At 35.8% G+C, this 18,306-nt stretch overlaps 1 protein-coding gene across 9 annotated transcripts in view; it reads left to right on the top strand.

The window, feature by feature from the left end:
- Positions 1 to 18,306, top strand: part of Mcf2 (MCF.2 cell line derived transforming sequence) — a 65,283-nt gene that overhangs the window by 23,650 nt on the left and 23,327 nt on the right. For 5 of the 9 annotated variants that reach the window (XM_058576061.1, XM_058576063.1, XM_058576066.1 and 2 more), the window contains 6 exons: positions 5,746 to 5,937; positions 6,958 to 7,149; positions 8,363 to 8,534; positions 10,320 to 10,367; positions 13,440 to 13,477; positions 16,748 to 16,836. In XM_058576061.1, coding sequence (XP_058432044.1) covers positions 5,746 to 5,937; positions 6,958 to 7,149; positions 8,363 to 8,534; positions 10,320 to 10,367; positions 13,440 to 13,477; positions 16,748 to 16,836 — 731 coding nt within the window. The remainder of the gene's footprint in view (positions 1 to 5,745; positions 5,938 to 6,957; positions 7,150 to 8,362; positions 8,535 to 10,319; positions 10,368 to 13,439; positions 13,478 to 16,747; positions 16,837 to 18,306) is intronic. The other 4 variants (XM_058576067.1, XM_058576068.1, XM_058576065.1 and 1 more) reach the window with 1 other exon arrangement.

Genomic DNA, 18,306 nt, shown 5'->3' with positions numbered 1-18,306 from the left:
CATCTCCTTCAAATAAATACCCAGGCATGGTACAGCTGGATCATATATTAGTTCTAATTTGGAAGAACCTCCATGCTATTTTCCATAATACAAATTTACAGTGTATACATTTCCTTTATTCCTTCCTGCATTCTCACCTTATTTTTTTATAACAGGTTTTTTTTTTTTTACTGAGTTGAAATGGAATCTCAGTGTAGTTTTTGATTTGCAGTTCTCTGATGGCTAATAATTGTAAGTAGTTTTTAATAAATTTTTGGCCATCTATAATTCTTCTTTTGAGAAGTATCTGTTCAGATCATTTGCCTATTTATTTAAGACCTTTATTTTATTTGTTTTTTTTTTATTTTTATTTTTATATGGTGCCGGGGATCTAACCCAGTGCCTCACACATGCTAGGCAAGTGCTCTACCACTGAGCCACAACCCCTGGCCCCTGTCTGTTTTTTAAATAACCTTATTTTATTTGTTTATATAATTAATGTGCTGAGGATTGAACCCAGTGCCTCATATGTGCTGGGTAAGCACTCTATTACTGAGCTACAACTCCAGCCCCCTCATTTGTTCATTTTTTTGATTAGACTACTTATTAAGTTGGACTATTAAGTTTTTTGAGTTCCTTATATGTTCTGCATATGAATTCTCCATCAGATGAATAACTGGCATATGTTAAGAATATTTGTCTGTAGTTTTGTTTTTTGTTGTATTCTTATGAGGTTTTGGTAGCAGGCTAAGACTGGCTTCATAGAATGAGTTTGTATGTGTTCCTTGCCTTTCTATTTTATGAAATAATTTGAAGAGCATTGATAATAGTTCTTTAATAAAAGTCTGGGTTCTTTAATATAAGTCTGGTAAAATTCAGCAGTGAATCATCTGCTCCTGGGCTTTTCTTTGTTTGGAGACTTCTTATTATTGCTTCATTGTTATTCATGTTCTAAGTTTTTTATATCCTCTTAGTTCAATTTTGATAGGTCATATGTATTTAGAAATCTGCCCATTTCTTCTAGACTTTTCAGTTTATTGGAATATGATTTTTCAAAATATTTCCTAATGACTTTCTGGATTTCAGTGGTATCTGTGGTAGTATCCCGTTTTTTGTCTCTGATTTTTATGTATTTGGGTCTTCTCTCTTGGTTAGTTTGTCTAAGGGTTTGTCAGTCTTGTTTATCTTTTCAGAGAACCAGCTCTTTGTTTTACTGATCCTTTATGTTGTTCTTTTAGTCTCTATTTCATTTTATTTTTGTCATGATCTTTCTTTTTCTTTTTTTTTCTGCTTATTTTTGTTTTACCATATTTCACTACATAATCATTGCAGATTTTATGCTCTATTTTTGTGAAAAAAGTAGGATACAACCATTATGTAAAGCTTTTTAAAAATGTGCTGGAGGGCTGGGGATATAGTTCAGTTGGTAGAGTGCTTGCCTCACATGTACAAGGCCCTCAGTTCAACCCCCAGCACCAAAACAAACAAACAAACAAATAATGTGCTGGTATTACTTAAATATCATTTATCACTAAATGTCTTTGGTGCAAGATTAGGATGCATAGAATACTCATGAATACATATTAATATAGTGGTGATGCTTATGCAGTGAAATATAGTAATTTGTTCTTGTTTTCCTAAGATCTAAAGATGATGCATCATTAGATTATTTATTTGTGATGTTTTTAAAATGTAGGGACTCATAGCTATAACTTCCCTCTTAGAACTGCCTTTGAGGCCAAATGTTTTTTCTGATATGCAGATGCTGATTCATAATGAGGGGTGGCTAGGGAAGAATGGAGGAACTTTGGATTGGGCAGAGGAGAGAAGGGGAGGGGTGTGAGCGTGGAAAGGACAGTGGAATGAGATGGACATTATTACCCTGTATACATGTATGATTATACTAGTGGTGTGACTTAGCACCATGTACAGCCAGGGGAATGAGAAGTTGTGTTCCATTTGTGTGCAACATGTCAAAATGCATTCTGCTGTCATGTATAACTAATTAGAACAAATAAAAAATAATAAAAGAACTGCCTCTGATAGTACATTGTGTTTCCATTTTAATTTGACTTCAGAAATTTTACAATTTCACCCCTTATTTTTTCAGTGACCCACTGTTCCTTCAAAGTGTGTTGTTCATTTTGCATGTGTTTTTGTAATTTCCCTTGCTGTTGACTTCTAGTGTCATCCCATTATGATCCAATAAGATGCAAGAAATTAGTTCAGTTTTTTGAATTTGTGAAGACATGCTTTATGGTCTAATGTGTGAACTATTTTTGGAAAAAGTTCCATGTACTGATGAAAAGAATGTGTATTCTGCAGTTGTTGAATAAAACATTTTGTAGATTTCTGTTAATCTACAAAATGTTAATAATACTATAGATCCATTTGATCTGTAGTATAATATAACTGATGTTTCTTTGTTATTTATCTGTGTAATCTATCTGTTGGTGACAGTGAGGGTATTAAAATCACTTGCTATTATTGTACTGGGAGTTAATTCTCCCTTTATGTCCAATAGAGTTTGCCTTATAAAATTGTCAGCTCTAATGTTTGGTGCATATATTTATAATCATCTTGTTGATGAATTGTTCCCTTTGTCAATGTGTAGTGACCTTCTTTGTCATTTCTAACTTATTTTGGCTCATAGATTACTTTGTCAGATATGAATCACTATTCCTACTTGCTTTTGGATTTTCTTTACATGGATTATCACTTTTCATCTTTTCACTTTCAGTCTGTACATATCTTTGTCAGTGAGGTGAGTTTCTTACAGGCAATGGATTATTGGATCTTGAATTTTCATCCAATCTGTGTCTTTTAATTGGAGAATTAACATATTTGCTTTCAGGATTATTATTGAAAGATGTTGTGTGGTGTGTAGTTGGTTACAGTTATGTTGTTTTTCTTCTGTTTGTTTTGAATATTCTATGTTCATGTTCTCTTACTCATCTAGATTTTGAGGTTATCTGTATTAATAATGTTTGATTCTTTCCTAATTCTCATTGGCTTATCTGAAGATTTGTTTTACCCTTATTTCAAGATTTATTTTTTCCCATGCTGTCCTGATTGTGTTTATCATTCTTCATTTTTGGATGTAGGAAGTTTTTGGTTTCTTGGGTTTTTTGTTTGTGGTGCTAGGGATTGAACCCAGGGCTTCATGCCTGCTAGGCAAGCATTATACCACTAATCTTCATCCCTAACCCCCTCTTAAATAGCTTCTGTAATGCAACACACTTGGAATCACTTCTTTCCCTCTGGCACTTCTAATAAAATCCACCAGGTATGGAGGAGGGGGTAATGGGTCACAGCTGCAGCTTGTTATAATTCCTCTCAGGTCCCCCCAGAAGGTTGGGCAGAAAAGCAAGCTGTGCTCTGTCTTTCCCAATGAACAAGTTAAGGGAATGTTCACCACACCTGAAGTAGATTCTCTCTGGAGGCTTTATAGACTGTGTGCCCTGGTAATGGTAAATGTTGGTGCTGCGCTGAGCCCTTCTTACATTACTGGATTTTGGTGAGTGTGGTGCTGTACAGGTATATATTTGCTCTGGAGGCTTTTATGTTGTGTTCCCTGAGGTGAAGCAAATGTCCATGCCTTTGTGGATCCACAGAATACCTCTAAGGGTATGGGAACCAAGCATTTTGCTAGTCTCAATCCTGGTGCCTTCAGATTTGGTCCCCATGTGAAACAATACATGACCAGTGTCACTTTATGGCACAGAGAGCAGGATTGCTGAATGTCTGTGTGCCCTGCCCCAGTCCCAGCCCACGCTCCCCCCGCAGCACATACCTCTCAGTGAGCTTTTTATCAAAGACACTCCTTCAAGCCCTGTCTTGTGTGGTTGCTGCCTCCCCAATGTGATGAGTTGTTCACTGGGTCCCTGAGATGTGATTTTGCTAGGTTTTCTGACCCCCCTAGCAGTTTAGTCTCTAACAATAGGACCCTCTGCAAGATGGCTCTTGGCCATTCTGAGGGTTTGCTGAGAGATGCAGTGAGTCCCTTCTCTAAAGCTAGCTTTTTATGCAGCTCACCTATTTATATAGACTATTTATTTGCAGGGTGCAGCCTTCTGCACCACGCTGTGTGACTCTTTCACCTTTATCCCTTCAGAGGGGACAGTATACTTTCCCCACTAAGCTGCTGAGTACCAGGAGCTGGGATATTCCATTTCTCCTGCTTTGCTATTCTTCGTACTCCACTGTGTTGTTTTCTTTCTTTGTACTGGGATTGAACTAAAGTTGCTTTGAACTCTGGATCCTCCTGCCTCTGCCTCTCAAGCTGCTGGGATTACAGGCTTGCACCAACACGCCTGGCCATCAGGTAGTCTTCTGTGCCATCAATTTCCAATGCTCATCCATGGTTCCTTATCTCCACCAGCAGCAAACTACTGTCCACTGTCCCTGTTTTGCTATCTTTTTGGGGCCAGGATACCGGGAATTGAACTCAGGCATTCAACCATTGAGCCACATCCTCAGCCCTATTTTGTATTTTATTTAGAGACAGGGTCTCGCTGAGTTGCTTAGGGCCTTGCCATTGCTGAGGCTGGCTTTGAACTCACCATCCTCCTGCCTCAGCCCAGGGATTATAGGCATGCCCCACCACACCTGGCTGTTCTGCCATCTTGAAGCTCTGTCTAACTTAACCATTTTTAAATGTTTAGTTCAGTAGTGCTTGGTAAATTCATGTCACTATGCATGAGATCTTCTGAACTTTTTCATTTTTTGAAACTGAATTTCTAGACTCGTTAAACATCAACTCCCCATTTTAATCTTGGCTTTCCCACTAGCTAGACAGACTAGTCCCTTTATCATTTCTTGCTTTAGTTTTCTTTATTTTGCCTTGATGTGCATTTCCTGAGCTCCTCCCATGATTTAGTCACTATACTGGGGGAGTTAGAAGTTGACAGAGCAGAAGCAATGATGCAAAATTCCCTTTTGACATTTATATTAGGTATGTTAAAAGTGCTCAGGTGAGGGGCTGGGGCTCAGTGGTAGAGTGCTTGCCTAGCACAGGTGAGGCACTGGGTTCAATTCTCAGCACCAGATATAAATAAATAAAATAAAGGTCCATTGACAACTAAAAAAAAAATTTTTTTAAAAAGTGCTCAGGTGAGCGTTTTCTCTCATTTGGAAGCTAGAGAGAGGAAAAGGATCTAATGGAAATAGAAGGGAGACCAGCAGAGTAGAGGAAGGGGATTAATAGGGAATGAGAAAGGGAGGGCATGGAGAAGTACTGGACGACAATGTCTACCAAATTATGCTGTGTCCAGTTTAAATATACCACAGTGAAGCCTATAAAAAAGGGGGAGGTAACTATGGAATGAGATTGATCCCACTATTAGGTATAATTATAATGCACCAATAAAAATAAGTAATCATGTGAATAGTGATTATAAGGAGATTTGCAAGCCTGGAATGATATGAAGTACATTAGCTTTTGCTTGGCTGGTGTGTATCTCAATTGCTGTATGTGTTTGTGTTTTAAATCTGTACATATCAGGAGAAGTAAATCTCTTCTACATTCTCAGTGGGATGGGATGTTAATTTTCAATTTCTGTAACCAGAAATGCATAAGCTTCTGCTCTAGCTAATTATTATAACTAAGTTTTTTTTTTTTGGCAGCCTGCAGAAGTATGGCATCAAATCATCTTTTTAGCCATGTATCTCCTCTGCTCAAACAATTTGCTTCTAAATTGTTTTCTTTTTTTCCTCTGTATGAACAGAGGTCATGCGGTCATTATTTTCTTTCTTTCTTAAAACCAGGATCTATTAACAAAGGCCCGATTTGTGATATTACATGGACACAGGCTTGCAGCAAATCACCATTATGCACTTGATTTAATCTGTCAGAGATGCAATGAGCTACGTTACCTTTCTGATATTTTGGTTAATGAGATCAAGGCAAAACGGATTCAGCTTAGCAGGACCTTCAAAATGCATAAACTCCTACAACAGGTAGTGTGATGGGAAATGATCCGTTTCTGAAAAAGAGTAAGTTTATTCTTGGGTCCTCCTGGCCTGACATAAATTGCCTTTATGGCACACTTTTTATCTTTTCAGAGGCTATAGGATCAGAGTCTGGTATAGCTGTGAATTTAATTTTCAAAGGGTCTTAAGGACTGAGTTTGATTATGGTTTTTCAGTCTATGTATTTACTGAAACAGTATTCATGGCAGATTTGGTACAGTACAAATTTTGCCCTCTGTTCTGAATATCAAGATTGTGGTGGTAATGGCTTCCTTTCTACTTTGGGTGTGTCTCTGAAGACTCTGCTAGTGACAGTTTATGCTCATAACACTTTTAAAAGTCTGGGGAGCATTTTCTATAGCTTGAAATTCCTTTCAGATTTTATAGTACAGCTCTAAAAAATTAAACAGCTACTGGAAAATATTCCTCCATGGTTTGTGAATCTGAGCCCTTTTCTGATTAGGCAATGAATTGAAAAGTCACCATACAGATCTGGCATTGTCAATTGAATGTAAAATAGGAGTATCACTTACAGACATCATATCTGAACACAAACATTTTGATTTGTACATCTTTTCTGGTAAGGAAACATTTATTCTTGTCCTTTGCAATCAATAAACATTTATATTAAACTTTATAGTTTGCTAGAAGTTTCATATTTCAGTTATTGACTTTGGGAAAATAGTGTGCAACTAAAGTGTTAGTATTGAGAAAATGGCCAGACCCCTGCTGCAGAATAAATTACTTGTTATGAAATAAATGCAGTGCTTCCTAACCTTGACTGTGCATCAGTAATACCCGCGGAGTTCTGTAAAAGTATAAATGTCTGACTTATGGCCCAGAGCTGCTGAATTAGAATTTCTGGGGGCAGAACCCAGATATCTTTATCTTTGAACAGCTCTGAAAGCAATCCTAATTCACAACAGTGAGGGCTGATGACCACTCTCTTAACGGCAAACCTGTTTCCTCTTTATTCATTCATATTTGCTTTCTTGATTTTCTCACTAGGCTCGTCAGTGCTGTGATGAAGGGGAATGTCTTTTAGCTAATCAGGAAATGGATAAGTTTCAGTCTAAAGAAGATGCCCAGAAAGCCCTTCAAGACATTGAAAATTTTCTTGAAATGGCTCTACCTTTTATCAATTATGATGCTGAAACCCTGCAGTATGAATTTGATGTAATGTTATCTCCTGAACTCAAGGTAGGAGGTGGTTTTGTTTTGTTTTTGTTTTTGAAACAAATAAGAAAACCATAGTTATTGTACCATAAGCGCTTTTTTATCTTACAACTAACTTTGTCAACTTGAATGTGTGCAGTCCTTTTTGAGAATAAGAGGTGATAATAGTGCCATTGTCAAGCATCAAAAAATCCAAAGGCGGGGCTGGGGATGTGGCTTAAGCGCTGGCCTGGCATGTGTGGGGCACAGGGTTCGATCCTCAGCACCACATAAAAATAAAGATGTTGTGTCCACCGAAAAGTAAAAAATAAATATTAAAAAAAATCCAAAGGCATGTGCTTAGTATATAATGAAGACTAATTTCTTTTGTGAGCTCCAATTTCATTATTTTCAAACTTTTAAAATATACTAGGAGCTCTTACAGACAGGGCCAAAGCTGATATAAAATGTTGGGCCCATGTTAGAAGCACTGTACCTCAAGCATCTTTGTGCCATAGTGGCCACCTACAGGTGCTCTATGAACACAGATCTGGCTTTCCTACTCTGTTTGAAATGAAGGATTAAAGGAAGGGTCTGGGTATTCTTGGAGGAGGGGGAGCAAGTAGAAGTTGGCATGGTCAAAGGGGAGAGCTATAGGTTGGTTTGGTACTGTTCCCTTGGAACATGAAGAACATGAAATATCACAAATGCTCTTATGTTGCAGATAAGAGCATTTGTGGTACTATTTGCTGATAAAATGTGTAAATGACCCTAAATTTGGAGCAAGATGTAAATCCATGCCTAGCTGCAGATCCTTAGGGTTGCCCCAGAAGATCAGAAACATGCTTTGGCAATAACCAAGAGATTCTCTGGAAGCAACCAAGCTTAACTCTAGTTGCCTCAAAGTATCTAGGAGGGGCAGAATGATATGTTTTCCGTTGGTGGCTCTGAGGAGCCAGGAACACACTGAGAACTAAAGAGCAGATTAAGATGTAAAAAAGTACTATGACAATGTTGTTCATTTGATTGTTTTTAAAACAATTTCATGACTGCTTGTTAGATTTCTTCCTTGTGTTGTTTTGAGGTCTTGGCTCTATATCCATTTGAAGAAAATACATTAATCCACTTTCTGTTATTTTCCTAAATTTCTTCTAGTTGTATTTTAAACTGTTTTTGTCTGAATGTGAGAAATGTAATAGGGCTTTTGTTCTGATCCCATTTCACAATATACTTCATAGAATTCTTATGCAACCTACAGGTTCAAATGCAGACTGTCCAACTCAAGCTTGAAAATATTAGAACTATATTTGAGAATCAGCAGGCTGGTTTCAGGAACCTGAGAGATAAGCATGTGAGGCCAATCCAATTTGTGGTACCTGCCTCTGAAAATTTGATCAGAGCTAGAGCACCATTTTTTCCAACTAAACATGGTAAAAATCTCTTATATTCAACTTATCTATCTCTGCTTGTCTTACTATTATTTACTTTGTTACTCTTGATGATGAATTCTTTTTTCAGGCCTGATATATTAAAATTTTATTTTAGCATCTTTGGCCATATTTAAATGATACTGCGAAAGGCAGGAGTCACATTGAGACTATTGTATAATCATAAAACGTAGTAACAGAATAGTGCAGGATGATGGACATCTCAGGAGTGATTATTTCTACCCTTAAAAATGAGTGTGAAAATGTATTGGCATCAAGCTGACACTTTCCTTCAGTAGGTGGTAGAAGGTATATGAAACTAATATACATATGTGTTCATATTACTTATTGAATAAGTAATATTACTATGTTAAACTATTATGTCCAACTGTTACTTGGTTCTTATATGTTTCTGATATGTGAATGGCTTAGATAATAGGATGGCTTTTCTTTTCTAAATAGGTAATGGTAAACAGTAATTTTATTGGCGATTTCCTGTTATAGAGTCCACTTTCAAGTTTTAATCTTTGTAGTCTATTTAACTGTGTAACATCCACTTCCTTTCTGAGTTCTGTGGGAGAAAAAATTATCCTTATAATGGTTTTGAACTACTATGAAAACTACTACCCCAAGGACTTCCTTGAGCTGCCTGTAGGGCCTCTTCAGGGAAAGTTATTTGGTGTTTGAGGCATTAAATTGGTAAAATGGGTGAACATGGACTAAAATTGGTCTCTCTGATGTAGGTAGAATCAGAGACTTCACTAGTGTAGGGAAACTGCTTTGAAATTCAGAGAAGGCTTGAGCCAGAGATAATGAACATAAAAATACGGAAGTGGATCAGATTAAAAAGAGGTGATGAAAGCAAGTAAACTAAGACAAGACAATGAAAGTTAAATAGTTGTAGTTATGAAATAGACAAATATTAAAAATAAAGCTGTGAGCAATGCCTGAAATGAATAATGCTGCCTATATTGAAGATGCTAGAAATATCAAACATACTGGGGGAAAAAGTTTTTAAAAAATCAACCAAAAAAAGGGGAGTGGTCATAGTGGGATTGGGAGGGGGAGCATGGGAGGAATAGATGAACTCTAGATAGGGCAGAGGGATTGGAGGGGAAGGAAGGGGGCATGGGGTTAGAAATGATAGTGGAATGTGATGATCATTATTATCCAAAGTACATGTATGAAGACACAAATTGGTGTGAATATACTATGTATACAACCAGAGATATGAAAATTGACCTCTTTATATGTAATAAGAGTTATAATGCATTCCACTGTTATATATAAATTAAAAAAAAAACTAATTTAAAAAAATTAAAAATGGGGGGGAGTGGATAAAATCCAAGAGCCGTGAGACTACCTATGAGAACAGGTTGATGTTCCTAAGCAAAAGATATACTGTTAGGGATTTCTGGCTCCATTGGCTGTGTGACCTTGGGCAGTTCACTTAACCTTTTTTAGCTTTAATTTCTTGGTCTGTAAAATAAGGACCATAATAACCTCCTGACTTCAAAGGGTTATTGTGAAGACAAAGTGAAAAACATTGTAGACTATAAGAGTACTCAGTTAAATATTCAAGGGACATTTAATAAACTGTCCCTTCCCTCTAGTTAAGACTTCTTGCTTAATTGTCCTCTGAAGTGGTGCATCTTAGGTTGAAAATCAGGGTTGTGAATAGATTGTCCAGGACCCACTGGCATCATTAATCATTCAAAGAGAATTTTGTTTTGTATCGTTTCATTTTTCTTTCTCATATTCTTATTTAATTATACTTTCCTTCTGCAGTGGGAATTGGATACTCTTTCTTTCAAGCATGTAAGCTTTTTTCAAAAGGTACCCATTTTTATTATATTACTTATCAGTACATTTTCTGAGTTTGTGTACATGTGAAAAACCAGTTTGGCATCTAAATTCAGCAGCAATTCATTCTTGAGTTCTGCCCACAAGGAACTTTTTTCTTTCCATTTTTTTTCCATAATGACTACCCATTATTCTCAGTATTAAACTTAGCTTTGAAAATGAACATGTAAAAAGTAACTTATGCTCCTAAACTCAGAATCTGTAATAAAATGACCATTCAAAATAGAAAAAAAAAATGGTAGTGTTAAAGTGAATCTGGCTTTCATTCTTTTGAAAGACTCTCATGCCTTCCACAACCCAGCCATTTGTTGGAAGTAGCTTGGGTTTGCTTTATTTAAGACTGCCTAATGTATTTATGAGAAAGAAGGCAGCTTAATGAATAAATGGCATGGACACATAAATGATTTTATCCATTATTGACCATGGTTTGTAAATGAAATCAAAGCATTATTTATGCTGCAAACTTTGTTCCTTTTACTACATTGCTCTGTGAGTAAATGGGGATTATAACAATCTATTCCAGGCTGTTCTTTAGGACTTTTACTTGCAAAGACAATTATATAAGATTGAACCAAATCAAAATGTGTTTATTTTTCATAAAAATGAGTCAAACTGTTTTTTTTTTTTTTTGTTCTTTGTTTTTGTTCATTTTCTTCTTTGTATTGAATTGTGTACCTAGCACAGTGACTGGCAACTAGCAGGATATAATAAATATTTGTTGAATTATCAGCAAGGACAGAGAGGAATCTTGGAAGGACATTTTCAATGAGGGATAAAGCATTAAATGTGGTTTGAGCTTCTAAGTCAGTATCTGTAGTCTAGATCTTTGTTATAAGCTTTAGACTTATGCTTACAATTTGCTTCCTTGGATTTCTCATAGGAAACTTGAACTCAGTACACTCCAAATGAATGCCTTTCTCCTGCAGACCTCTTCTTCTTCTGCAAATGGCACTATGATTTCCCTAGTTGCCCAAGCTTAGGACCTCAGTTCTTGTTTCTTACTCCTGCCCCACCTCTAATTGGTCAAAAACTCGTGCATCCTGTGGATTTTTACTCCCTAAGTACCTCTCTTACCCATCTACTTTTCCATCCCTATTGCTTTCCTTACTGCCACTTTCATAGTCCAAGCTAACATCCGTGGCTTAACAACTGCAACAGTCTCCCTGTCTCCACACTCCCCCACCTGCTTTTCCTTCCTTTTCTTCCATGTCTTACTCACACATACACTCTTGCCTCCCTTTCCCTTGCTAGCTCCTAATTCTCCCTCAGATTTCTTATTTCTAGGCCTCTTCCTTCAGGTAAGCTTTTCCTTTCCATTTCTTTCCTCCCCTGAGCTAGGTGTTCATGCCGTGATAACAGGCCTCCCAGTTTCTTCAGCTTTAGTATAATTGCTTGTTTTCTGACTCACTTGCTAGACTATAAGCTCTTTAAGGGCATGGACTGTGTACACTTCATCTTTGTGCATCCCCAAAGAGCTAAGTGTATCATATGGCACTCCATCATTTTGTATATATTTATATTGCTGAAAGAATGAATATATTTTCACAAAAGATATTTTTATAGTTAGTTGTGTATATATCCCTTTTGCCTCTCTTAATGTATTTACAAAAAAATGATTAGTAAAACCAATGATTATTTCCTAAGTTAATTTTAGAAATAAGTTTGAACCTCTGTATATCAGGTTTCTTTAAAGTGGGGCACAAAGTGGATTTTTTTTTTGAGAAACTGATTTTACATGGTAATTCCCACCAAGTTTGCTATATATTTATATGTGATTATGTAATAATCATGCATAAAAATCATATGCACAATAGATTTATATTTTAATAAACGAAAGTGAAGTATACAAAACCTAGAGTACAACATTACATCTTTTTCCTGAGTGTGCCTGGCTGCCACTGAGAATTGAAGGATAAACAGTGTTTCTTCTTGCTGAGAAGGGAATCCATGTAACTTATATGGGGGACAGCCTTTTGGCAGCCCTGGTAACTTAGTCTACTCTTTGGACCATGCCCTTGGCTTTTTAGGAACATCTAACTTATTGCTCAATAATACAGGGGCTCACCCTTTATAAATATCATAAATTATTTAAAAATAAAAATTAAAATGTTGAAAAGATGGTGGAATGAGATGGACATCATTATCCTAGGTACATGTATGAATACACATGTGGTGTGACACTACATTGTGTAGAAACAGAGAAATGAAAAGTTGTGCTTCAAAAAACTTGCTCAATTAATAATTTCTTGATCTTTAAATTTATTTTTATGTACACAGTCAAGAATAATTCTTCCATCACCTTCAGAAAATGTTCCAGAGATAAATAAAAGAAGCCATAAGTGAGACCTAAAAAATAATAAAGTTTTGAATTTTGATGAAGGGTTTCTTTATTTGGGGAATTTTTACATATTTTTGAAATGTTAGTTTAGATAGTGGTTAGAAACATGTACTCTAATTGTAGACTATATGGATTTAAACAACTACCTCTGCTTCTTGAACAATATACTGACCTTAGTCCTTATCTATGAAATGAGTATAGGAGTCCTTACCTACCTCCTAGGGAGGATATGAGGATTATAAAAGAGGATGTATCCATAGGGCTTACATCAGTACCTGGTGTGCAGTAAGTGTCAAATAAATGTTAGATTCTCTAATTTCTAGGATAAATTAGAATTTTTTAAGAGAATTTTTGATCCATATATGATTTACAATCTGATTAAATGTTTACATGTTAGAATGACCATGAAACCTGAAAATATTTACAAATCTACAAATAATTATGAGCACTAATACCTAGCTTTGTGCTTAGCAAGTAAGAGAATGTTTGAGGAAATGGGTGAGTACTTAGCAAAATCATGCTCAATAAGAAGTTGAAATGGTATGTTATGTCTAACCAATAACTGTCTCCTATAGTGTGATTTAAAAATACTAATACAAACATGTTGGACTATGAACTCTAATTATTTAATAAATTTACATGTGTTTTCATTAAAAGTGTTGACTTTAATTCTGGTTTGAAATTCTTCTTTCATATTTTTGTACCAGGGAAGAAGACTTGGAGACAAAATCAGAGCAACTTAAAGGTAAATATCATCAATTAATTCAAGACTCATTTTATTGCTGTAGTTGCAGAATTGGTATGGGTCTTAAGCCATATTTTTCACTCACTGGACCAATATTGTGCATCTGAAAGCTGATTTTATCTTAACGATAAAAGCTGCTGCTGCATTGTGTCTAATTGCAGTACTGATATAGCCACAGATGTATGAACAATTTCTCAAGTCCTGGCTCATGTTCAGAATCACTTCTGTAGAGTATTAAGTTCCAGCTTCTCTACACCGCACCTCCATAAACCTAAATAACATCATACCTTTCTACAGAAGGAACTTCTTTCATGAAGGATTCCAATCCCTCAAGTATGAAGGGAGGACAGGGGCCAAGTTCTAATGGACCATGCAGAGGCTAACCGTGGTTCAGAAAGAAATCCATTAATTTCTTCGTATATACAGAATTCCTCCACCTCTTATCCTCAGTTTCACTTTTGTTAGAGTCTGTAAACAAGTCAGGATGGCTCCTGGCATTTTGCCAGAGAAATGTTAGAGTCTGTAAACAAGTCTGGATGGTGCCTGGCAAAATGCCAGAGGGAGTGGTTTGAGAAGTAACAAAAGCGAGCTATTAAGTGTGGAGATTCCTGATTGGTTGACTGCTGTATCTAGTTTATGCTAATTAGATAAGCTGTGTGGAATGTATAAATACCGCTCCTGTCCTACAATAAAAGGCTCCTACTCCTGCTGTATCAATCTACACAAGTTCTTCGTTACCCCCCCCCCCCCAAGCTGGGCTGCGGCACACTTTCACAGTTTCAGTTATCCGTGGTTAATTGTGCTCCAAAAAATATTAAATAGATAATCTAAGACGGAGATGGAAAGATAGAAAAAAGGGAGATTCAGGGTGGGGGCAGAGGAGTGCACATAATACAATATATAGTTAAAATTGTTCCATTTTTATTAGGTTGTTGTTAATTTCTTAACTGTGCCTAATTTATAAGTTAAATTTTATCCTAGGTACATATGTATTGGGGAAAAAATCATAGGAATTAGTACTATTCACTTTCATGCATCCACTGGGGGTTCTGGAATGTATCCTCTGTGGATAAGTACACAGTCAAGAATACATCAATATAGGCCATTCACTAGCTTCACAATATTAATATAAGAACTTAGAATATTACCATATGCCATACATATGTACAATGGTCCTCCCTTCTCAGTTCTCCATGATAGTCTGGGATCTGCAGAGAATAGTCTCATGATAGCTACAAGAGCCTACATTTTATTTGTGTGTTCTTGATGGTAAATAAGATAAGGACATATCTCCAAGAGGCTGTATTTTATGGCATAGGTGTACAAATTGTAGAACTAGATTGCTTTTAATTTCACTTCCATCACTTACTAGTGATATAACTTTAGGTAAATTCTGTGGATCTCAGTCACCTTATTTATAAAATAGGGATAGTAATATATGACATGAAGTTAGTGTAAAGATAAAATAATATTTATGAAGCACTTGAACAATGTATGGCATATGGTAATATTCTAAGTTCTTATTTTAATATTGTGAAGCTAGTTAATGGCCTATATTGATGTATACAAGACCTGGTCAGCATGTTGTAGGGCCACAACTTACTAGTTTCAAGAAGGAAATGAAGTGAATGCCAAATTCTGTAGTCTTCCATGTCTTTCCATTCTAGTGTCAACTCATGACACCTCTTCTTAGATTTATTCAGTTCCATATCCCCAGGGAAAAATCATGAGATGGTGGCTCTGTGCATTTTCTTGGTGGAGCAACCAGCTAAACACAGTTTCAGATTGCATTCTTTTGATTCAAGTAAATTTTAGAAATCCTTAGGTTTTGAAAATAATGTTATATTTCAAATCTTTCCACATATGTATTTCAGAAATCTGATAGGAGTAAATGGAACATACCTACCTCATAAATGTAGTATGCAGCATTTTTAGTGTTAAGTATAATATTAAAATGATGATAATAGTTGGTACATTTGCCAGGTGTAACAAAGCATTCGCAGGAGGGAATATGATAAAAGTGATAACCCACAGACTTTGACACTTGGGCTTGACTGTCTCATCATCTATTAAATATGAGACTTTTTAAAATATTAGTCTTATAATTACTCTTAAAAAATTTTTTTTGTAGTTATAGATGGACAGAATGCCTTTATTTTATTTGTTTTTATGTGGTGCTGAGGATCAAACCCAGTGCCTCACACATGCTAGGCAAGCCCTCTGCCACTAAGCTACAGCCCCAGTCCTTAAGCATGTGACTTTGATCATGTTACTAAACCTCTATGAGCCTCATTTTTCCCCATCTTTAAAATGGAAAAAAGAATGCCTTAGCTTTCTAAATTGCTGAGGATTGATTACAATGATGTATGTCAAGCACTTAGGATTGTGTCTGCATAATATGTCGACACTTGTTACAAATGTTCTTGTTCACAAGTATTGCCATGCATAGGCCACATTTTTTTTGAAATATTTAATTGATAAATCCAGTACTTCATTTTAGGTTTTAGCTGTCACAAAGTAATGTTGCATTTACTTAGAGGTCAGGTTTTTGGCAAGCTCAAAGGTCTAATATAGGTGGGATCCCAGGAATATATTTTAAATGTTTCTGAAGAGCAGTTAACCATCACAAATTTCATGTAGTTGACTCAGTAGACCAGTCCAGGTTCTGTAGATTCTGCAAAATAAGGCAACAGTTTAGGATCAGGGAAGCCATTTGTAGGAACAACTAACATGTGACAGAGAGGAGAGACAGAGATGTACAAGGTACAGCCATTTTGAAAAAGGATAGTTCTGTGTCTCAGTAGCCCTGGAAATGCATCATTAGATTTTATCACATTTAAGTTTTTGATGATACCACTGAGTTATTAAGAAAAGAATCATTTATGTTGTATGCCTTTGATTAAAAAACTTAAGGATGCATGTAATATTTGCTAGGAGCTTTTCTGTAAAAAACTAAGACTAAAAAGCCATTTTGGTTTTTCAATGACTAAATTTTAATTATCTGGAAAATATACTTTTATGAATTGACTTTCTTTCCCCAAAGTGCCAGATAAATGAAAATATACAAAATAAATTAGTATCTTAAATCTTATCTTTCCAAGTAACTCAAATCTTTCATTTTACTAATATATATCAAAACTACTTTTTAAAAAATCTGTTATTTTTCAGTTTATGTACAGTTAGGACCTGAAGTAAACCTAATTTGAGCTCTGTGTCCTTGAAGAACTATACACATACATGCTAATATAACTTTTATTTTCATAATTTCAGATTGAAGTAGTCCATGATTGTCAGGAGAAGAGAAGTTCTGCTCAACCCTCCAGTTTGGACAATGACAATAGCTTGGATGTTTTAAAGAAGTATCTTTTATTTATTTACATAAACTCACATACACATCACTCCCGTAGGACTCTTTGGTTCAGTGTTGAAAAGCCAATGTGCTTAGAATTTTGAGCACATTTCCAGCATGTCATGCCCACTGTAATCCTAGTGGCTTTGGATGCTGATGCAGGAGGATGGCAAGTTCAAGGCCAGCCTCAGCAACTTAGTGAGGCCCTGAGAAACTTAGAAAGACCCTGTCTCAAAATAATTTTTTTGTGTTCACAGAATTGGGTTCTTCTTGGGTGTGATAAAGAGTGCTAGTTGAGGTGTGAGTCTTGAATTTAGGCTTCACCAACCTATAGTCTGTTTGTTACTTGAGGAAAATTATTTAGAATTTTTCAGAATTTTCATGTCTCTTTTTTTTTCCAGATGAGAAATAAAAATGAAACGTTTTTCTTTTTAATTTGTTTTTTCAGCTTTAGTGAGGTATAATTGACAACTATCATTGTATATATTTAAAGAATATAATGTGATACTTTGAGAATTTGATACAAGTATATTTTATGAAGTGATTATCATACTTGAGTTAGTTAACACATCTGTCACCTGATAAATTTGCTTCTTTTGGTGGTGAGGCTACTAAGTATCTAAGATCTACTTTCATTTTTTTGATAGATCATTACATTTATTTAGTACAATGTCCTTGCTTTATAAATATTACCCCAACCAAGTTGGACTTATAAAAAGCTAGGTGAAGAACATTGAGGAAGAGTTAGATAACATGCCCATTAGTAAACAGCAGATCTAGGGTTTGAGGCCAAGAAGTTTGATTTAGGAGTTTGTATACTTTATCACTTTTTTTTTAGTACCTGGGACTAAACCCAGGGATGCTTTGCCACTGAGCTACATCCCCAGTTTTTATTTTTTTTATTTTGAGACGGCATCTCACTAAAATTGCTTAGACTAGCCTCAAACGTATGATCCTGTGTCTCAGCCTCCCATGTTGCTGGTATCACTGGGATTACAGGCATGTGCCACTGTGCCCAGCCTCTTTATTGCTTCTTAAAGTCACATATATCCATATCTTATTGAAGTTAACTGACATTATAAACTGAACATTCTTAAAATATCTGCTTTAAGTTTTTAAGAGCCATTTTGGGTGTGCAGTTCAATAGTGATCACTATATCTGCTGTGTAACAGCTAAGATCTATTTTCTAAGCAAATTTCCAGTATATGATACAGTATAAAAATTAGAGTCAGCATGTGGATGTTCAGTCCCCAGAGCTGATTCAACTTATAAGTGAAAGTTCAAACCCTTTGGTCAACATCATTTCTTCTTTTTTAAAAAAGGTGAAAATGAATGAAATGAAAAAGGATTGTATAGATACTGTTTTAAAGACACTAACATTAATCATTGTTTGGCTAACTTTTACAATATTGTATTAATATTCTAGACTTGCATATTTGCCTTTTAAATTTTATGTCACAGAATAAGTAGCCAGTATTT

This window comes from Marmota monax, unplaced genomic scaffold (assembly GCF_021218885.2).
Source record: "Marmota monax isolate L192 unplaced genomic scaffold, Marmota_monax_Labrador192_F-V1.1 WCK01_AAM20220418_F8-fsc00261, whole genome shotgun sequence".
NCBI lineage: Eukaryota > Metazoa > Chordata > Mammalia > Rodentia > Sciuridae > Marmota > Marmota monax.
The sequence above is the reverse complement of the archived record's forward strand: the minus strand, read 5'-3'. Positions and strand labels throughout refer to the sequence as shown.